Source organism: Macrobrachium rosenbergii, chromosome 59, assembly GCF_040412425.1.
Source record: "Macrobrachium rosenbergii isolate ZJJX-2024 chromosome 59, ASM4041242v1, whole genome shotgun sequence".
Classification (NCBI taxonomy): Eukaryota; Metazoa; Arthropoda; class Malacostraca; order Decapoda; family Palaemonidae; genus Macrobrachium; species Macrobrachium rosenbergii.
This window is the reverse complement of record NC_089799.1, coordinates 23,467,114-23,474,613: the sequence shown is the minus strand read 5'-3', so window position 1 is coordinate 23,474,613 and position 7,500 is coordinate 23,467,114. Positions and strand designations below refer to the sequence as shown.

General features: G+C 29.9%; 2 protein-coding genes across 2 annotated transcripts in view; both read right to left on the bottom strand.

The window, feature by feature from the left end:
• LOC136837616 (uncharacterized) overlaps positions 1-4,173 on the bottom strand; it is a 9,759-nt gene extending 5,586 nt beyond the window's left edge. The window contains exons 1-2 of the mRNA XM_067102493.1: positions 4,123-4,173; positions 2,508-3,002 (exon numbers count right to left, since the gene is read on the bottom strand). Of these exons, the coding sequence (XP_066958594.1) occupies positions 2,508-3,002; positions 4,123-4,173 (546 nt within the window). The remainder of the gene's footprint in view (positions 1-2,507; positions 3,003-4,122) is intronic.
• A 2,339-nt stretch (positions 4,174-6,512) lies between these two features.
• Positions 6,513-7,500, bottom strand: part of LOC136837615 (uncharacterized) — a 1,631-nt gene continuing 643 nt past the window's right edge. Inside the window, exon 2 of the mRNA XM_067102492.1 lies at positions 6,513-6,968. Within this exon, the coding sequence (XP_066958593.1) occupies positions 6,513-6,968 (456 nt within the window). The remainder of the gene's footprint in view (positions 6,969-7,500) is intronic.

Sequence of the window (7,500 nt, the reverse complement as noted above, 5' to 3'; positions counted from 1 at the left end):
TTCATCCCATGAAATTTGGCTGGGTTAAAATGCAGTAAAGAACACGGTGCCTTCTTTCCAATGCAGAACCTGGGAACTATTTTATTTGAGAGGACACAACGTGTAACTCATCCATCATTACTAACTCTACTTAGAAGTCCAACGGCAGTTAAAGACAGACTATAAGAGTACAATTTATTTATAAATAAAGTTTCACCACTATTTTCTCTAGCTCTTTAGAATACGTCTACAGAGATTTAAAAATTCATTAATTAGGTCAAAATTATAGCATGATGTATACCTGCTGGAGACCAGAATTATTTGGCATTATAATTTCAGACAAAAACGGCATCGGTACCTATCGAAGAAAACTATCTTTACCGAAACAGCTGATTTAAAAAAAAAAAAAGAATTACGTGTTTCGATTAGTAAAAAGTTCATTCAGCTGTAAGTTACTATAGTATAATATGAAGATGGCTCAGCCAAGCTTGACAAGCAATATTGCACTGACCACGTTGCCATTACTGATATTAACTGGTAACTGGTGCTTTTAGTTATCTTTTACACTCTTATAAAATATATTTTGCATTATATGATATATCTCATCACAATAGCCGCAACATTAGTATGTGTTATAAAGGTCATTGTATTAAACAGAGTTTGTAGAGGTTTTCGACACGGAAAACTTTCTCATTATAAGATGTAGATTTATCCTGTCTTCAATTTCTAGAACATACTGTTGTCATTATTTTCTAATGCACAATTGGTCCTACTAATAGATGCCTATGTGCAGTTAAGTGCACTTTGAAACTAGAAAAAGAGTTCTGAAGTGAAAATCGAGTTTATAGTCTTAACATCATCAACGTGATGAGAGGTACAACCCACTTCTAAACAGATACGAAGAACTGGATGTTTCCTCATTTTCCTGATGACCAATTTTATCATTCTTCATATTGCTAAAGCTTCAGAAAGTTGGTTTGCATGTCCTTTCATTGCTTGTTTTTCGCAATCATCACCCATTTTCTCGATTCTACTGCTCCAGAGAGGTATAACTGATATCCTTAGCACAACAGTAATACTGCTCCATATAAGGAAAATTAACATCCTTATCAAAACAGTAAAAGTGGTATAAATAAAAAGAAAATTAAAACTAGAACATTTCGAAAAATAACATCAATCATATTGATACAGAATGATTGATTTACTATTTGGTATAATCATCCAGAGCAACTAGCAATAACAGTTCTTCTATTAATTAACCCCTAAAGTTCTGATTGGAATAGGGTAAAGACAGTGCAGTTACACCGCCTGAAATATCTGCTTTTAACCATGCTTCAGGTAAGTCATGCATTGTCATACAAATTAGTTCTACAAATACCAAAAGATTGGAGCTTGTTTTGAGGGGTACCAACCGATTTCAGAGGAATTCTATCTCCGCAAGGGAACGTTCCATAAAAGTTTCGACATTTATAGTTACAAAAAGTTAAGAAATTACTTAAAGAAAAACCTTTTCTTTCTTTAATTAGTATAGAGGCATTTATGTAAAGAAAATGCAAACTATGGAGTTATGTACAGTTCTCTTGACGAATAAGTTGGGATGCGTCTTTGAAGGCAAGCTTCTTTTTTTAATGTAAAAATCTCCGTTTTCAGTAATCATCGGATTTATTCAACACTTCGTGAAAATCCACCCTTGTTGTCGTACTTATATATATATATATATATATATATATATATATATATATATATATATATATATATATATATATATATATATATATATATATATATATATATATATATATATATATATATATATATATATATATATATATATATATATATATATATATATATATATATATATATATATATATATATATATATATATATATATATATATATATATATATATATATATATATATATATATATATATATATATATGTATATGTGTGTGTGTGTGTGTGTTGTATACATAAGAATTTAATATAAAATATGAGGAATGAGAAACGATGGAGTGTTACGTTGTTTCTCTTCCCAACGTAGGTTTGGCCTTATATATATGTATTATATATATATATATATATATCATATATATATATATATTATATATATATATATATATATATATATATATATATATATATATATATATATATATATATATATATATATATATATATGTATATATATATATATATATATATATATATATATATATATATATATATATATATATATATATATATATATATATATATATATATATATATATATATATATATATATATATATATATATATATATATATATATATTATATATATATATATATATATATATATATATATATATATATATATATATATATATATATATATATATATATATATATAGTATATATATGTTATATACAGTGAATATTGTTATAAATTTTGTGCTTTATGGAACCTCATTAATAAAAATACACTATTTGAGAATTAATATTTATTGCTAAATATCATTTTATTATATCTGTGAGTTTTCAACCAATTTTAAGGTAGTTCTCTGCTTTTGCATGCAAGCAATTTCATTTTCCATATCCTCCACCCCTGGAGAAGGAACCCTTTCCTCCAGAGGATCCACCTCCACGTCCACCGGAGAATCCTCCTCCAGACCTGCCACCATGACCTCCACCAGAACCATATCCTCCAGAAGATCCTCCTCCAGATCCTCCTCCGATACCTCTCCAGAGGAGCCACCACCAGAGACATATCCTCCAGACGATCCTCCTCCAGATCCTCCTCTGATACCTCCAGATGAGCCACCACCAGAGCCATAGCCTCCAGAGACTCCTCCAAATCCTCCTCCTTGACCCCCAGAGAAGCCTATGTTACCACCACCGAAGGAGCCACCACGAGACCCATAGCCTCCAGAGGATCCTCCACCGCCAGATCCTCCACGTCCGCCACCGGATCCACCTCTTATATTTCCAGCCTGACACACAGCCAAGAGGACACCGCCGATGCAAACCAAAATCAACTTCTGCAATGACAACAAAAAGAAAAAACTCAAAAAAAAAAAAATCAGGTAACTAAATTTTATTTAGCATTAAATGTTCATTATCATTATATAATACAGTTTTTTTAAGAAATCTACTTTGACTATTTCATAGAATCCTCTATATATCGAGAAATAAATAATAATCCATTTACATATATCATTATGGGTGTGTCTCATTTTGCTCATTCGTATTTTGCAGTTAAATTTAATTCGTACAAATTAGTTGGATCAGTCAGTTAGTTAGATTAGTGCATAGTAGTTAGACTAGTTACCAAAGTAACTACTAACGTCAGAAAAAAGCAAGATTATTTAAATGGAAATGTCTCTCTTACCATGATGTGACTGGAGACTCGCTTGAGTTGAGACTGTGCTTCTCTTTGGGATCTTGTGGCTTTTTATACACAGCTCCTACCGATTCTCTTCTCTGCGAAGGCCATTACTAAGAAGTCTTACTTTTTTCTCCTGCCCTTGGTAAATATATGGTGAATGTAAGAGTATGTGACATTATTTTACGATTTACCTATGATATATGCGTAGAGAGAGAGAGAGAGAGAGAGAGAGAGAGAGAGAGAGAGAGAGAGAGAGAGAGAGAGAGAGAGATGATGTAATTAATTAAATGTCCGTTACTTTCTACTTAGAAAAATAAGTCTGTAAACGTTTTTCTTTAGGGAAGTCTCTGTCTCAATCCTTCTACACGATAATTTTGAATTCAATTCGGTAAGATACACTGATCTAGTATTATGCAAGTTAAACCTTTTAAGGCGACATCTTAATTAAATATAGTTTATGAATATTTCGTAATTAGGGAAGAGAAATATCAATTCATCCCATGAAATTTGGCTGGGTTAAAATGCAGTAAAGAACACGGTGCCTTCTTTCCAATGTAGAACCTGGGAACTATTTTATTTGAGAGGACACAACGTGTAACTCATCCATCATTACTAACTCTACTTAGAAGTCCAACGGCAGTTAAAGACAGACTATAAGAGTACAATTTATTTATAAATAAAGTTTCACCACTATGTTCTCTAGCTCTTTAGAATACGTCTACAGAGATTTTAAAAATTCATTAATTAGGTCAAAATTATAGCATGATGTATACCTGCTGGAGACCAGAATTATTTGGCATTATAATTTCAGACAAAAACGGCATCGTTACCTATCGAAGAAAACTATCTTTACCGAAACAGCTGATTTTTTCAAAAAGAATTACGTGTTTCGATTAGTAAAAAGTTCATTCAGCTGTAAGTTACTATAGCATAATATGAAGATGGCTCAGCCAAGCTTGACAAGCAATATTACACTGGCCACGTTGCCATTACTGATATTAACTGGTAACTGGTGCTTTTAGTTATCTTTTTACACTCTTATAAAATATAATTTGCATTATATGATATATCTCATCTCAATAGCCGCAACATTAGTATGTGTTATAAAGGTCATTGTATTAAACAGAGTGTGTAGAGGTTTTCGACACGGAAAACTTTCTCATTATAAGATGTAGATTTATCTTGTCGTCAATTTCTAGAACATACTGTTGTCATTATTTTCTAATGCACAATTGGTCCTACTAATAGATGCCTATGTACAGTTAAGGGTACTGAGAAACTGGAAAAAGAGTTCTGAAGTGAAAATCGAGTTTATAGTCGTAACATCATCAACGTGATGAGAGGTACAACCCACTTCTAAACAGATACGAAGAACTGGATGTTTCCTCATTTTCCTGATGACCAATTTTATCATTCTTCATATTGCTAAAGCTTCAGAAAGTTGGTTTGCATGTCCTTTCATTGCTTGTTTTTCGCAATCATCACCCATTTTCTCGATTCTACTGCTCCAGAGAGGTATAACTGATATCCTTAGCACAACAGTAATACTATTCCATATAAGTAAAATTAACATCCTTATCAAAACAGTAAAAGTGGTATAAATAAAAAGAAAATTATAACAAGAACATTTCGAAAAATAACATCAATCATATTGATACAGAATTATTGATTTACTATTTGGTATAATCATCCAGAGCAACTAGCAATAACAGTTCTTCTATTAATTAACTCCTAAAGTTCTGATTGGAATAGGGTGAAGACAGTGCAGTTACACCCCCCTAAAATATCTGCTTGTGGCCATGCCTCAGGCAAGTCATGCATTGTCATACAAATTAGTTCTACAAATACCAAAAGATAGGAGCTTGTTTTGAAGGGTACCAACCGATTTCAGAGGAATTCTATCTCCGCAAGGGAACGTTCATAAAAGGTCCGACATTTATAATTACAAAAAGTTAGGAAATTACTTAAAGAAGCACCTTTTCTTTCTTTAATTAGTATAGAGGTATTTATGTAAAGAGAATGCAAACTATGGAGTTATATTCAGTTCTCTTGACGAATAAGTTGGGATGCGTCTTTGAAGGCAAGCTTCTTTTTTTAATGTAAAAATCTCCGTTTTCAGTAATCATCGGGTTTATTCAACACTTTGTGAAAATCCACCCTTGTTGTTTTATATATATATATATATATATATATATATATATATATATATATATATATATATATATATATATATATATATATATATATATATACATATATATATATATATATATATATATATTCATATATACATATATATATATATATATATATATATATATATATATATATATATATATATATATATATATATATATATATATATATATATATATATATATATATATATATATATATATATATATATATATATATATATATATATATATATATATATATATATATATATATATATATATATATATATATATACATATATATATATATATATATACATATATACATACATACATATATATATATATATATATATATATATATATATATATATATATATATATATATATATATATATATATATATATATATATATATATATATATATATATATATATATATATATATATATATATATATATATATATATATATATATATTATATATATGTATGTATGTATATATATATATATATATATTTATATTTATATATATATATATATATATATATATATATATATATATATATATATATATATATATATATATATATATATATATATATATATATATATATATATATATATATGTTGTGTGTGTGTGTGTGCGTATATATATAGAATCAAGAAAATATGAGGAATGAGAAACGATGGAGTGGTACATTAATTCTCTTTCCTTCTTGGGTTTTGTCTTTATGTATATATATATATATATATATATATATATATATATATATATATATATATATATATATATATATATATATATATATATATATATGTATGTATATACAGTGAATATTGTTATAAATTTTGTGCTTTATGGAACCTCATTAATAAAAATATACTAATTGAAAATAAATATTTATTACTAAATATCATTTTATTATATCTGTGAGTTTTCAACCAATTTTAAGGTAGTTCTCTGAGTTTGCATGCAAGCAATTTCATTTTCCATATCCTCCACCCCTGGAGAAGGAACCCTTTCCTCCAGAGGATCCACCTCCACGTCCACCGGAGAATCCTCCTCCAGACCTGCCACCATGACCTCCACCAGAACCATATCCTCCAGAAGATCCTCCTCCAGATCCTCCTCCGATACCTCCAGAGGAGCCACCACCAGAGACATATCCTCCAGACGATCCTCCTCCAGATCCTCCTCTGATACCTCCAGAGGAGCCACCACCAGAGCCATAGCCTCCAGAGACTCCCCCTCCAAATCCTCCTCCTTGACCCCCAGAGAAGCCTATGTTACCACCACCGAAGGAGCCACCACGAGACCCATAGCCTCCAGAGGATCCTCCACCGCCAGATCCTCCACGTCCGCCACCGGATCCACCTCTTATATTTCCAGCCTGACACACAGCCAAGAGGACACCGCCGATGCAAACCAAAATCAACTTCTGCAATGACAACAAAAAGAAAAAACTCAAATAAAAAATCAGTTAACTAAATTTTATTCAGCATTAAATGTTCATTATCATTATATAATACAGTTTTTTTAAGAAAACTACTTTGACTATTTCATAGAATCCTCTATATATCGAGAAATAAATAATAATCCATTTACATATATCATTATGGGTGTGTCTCATTTTGCTCATTCGTATTTTGTAGTTAAATTTAATTCGTACAAATTAGTTGGATCAGTCAGTTAGTTAGATTAGTACATAGTAGTTAGACCAGTTACCAAAGTAACTACTAACGTCATAAAAAAGCAAGATTATGTAAATGGAAATGTCTCTCTTACCATGATGTGACTGGAGACTCGCTTGAGTTGAGACTGTGCTTCTCTTTGGGATCTTGTGGCTTTTTATACACAGCTCCTACCGATTCTCTTCTCTGCGAAGGCCATTATTAATAAGTTTTACTTTTTTCTCCTGCCCTTGGTAAATATATGGTGCATGTAAGAGTATGACACATTATTTTAGGATT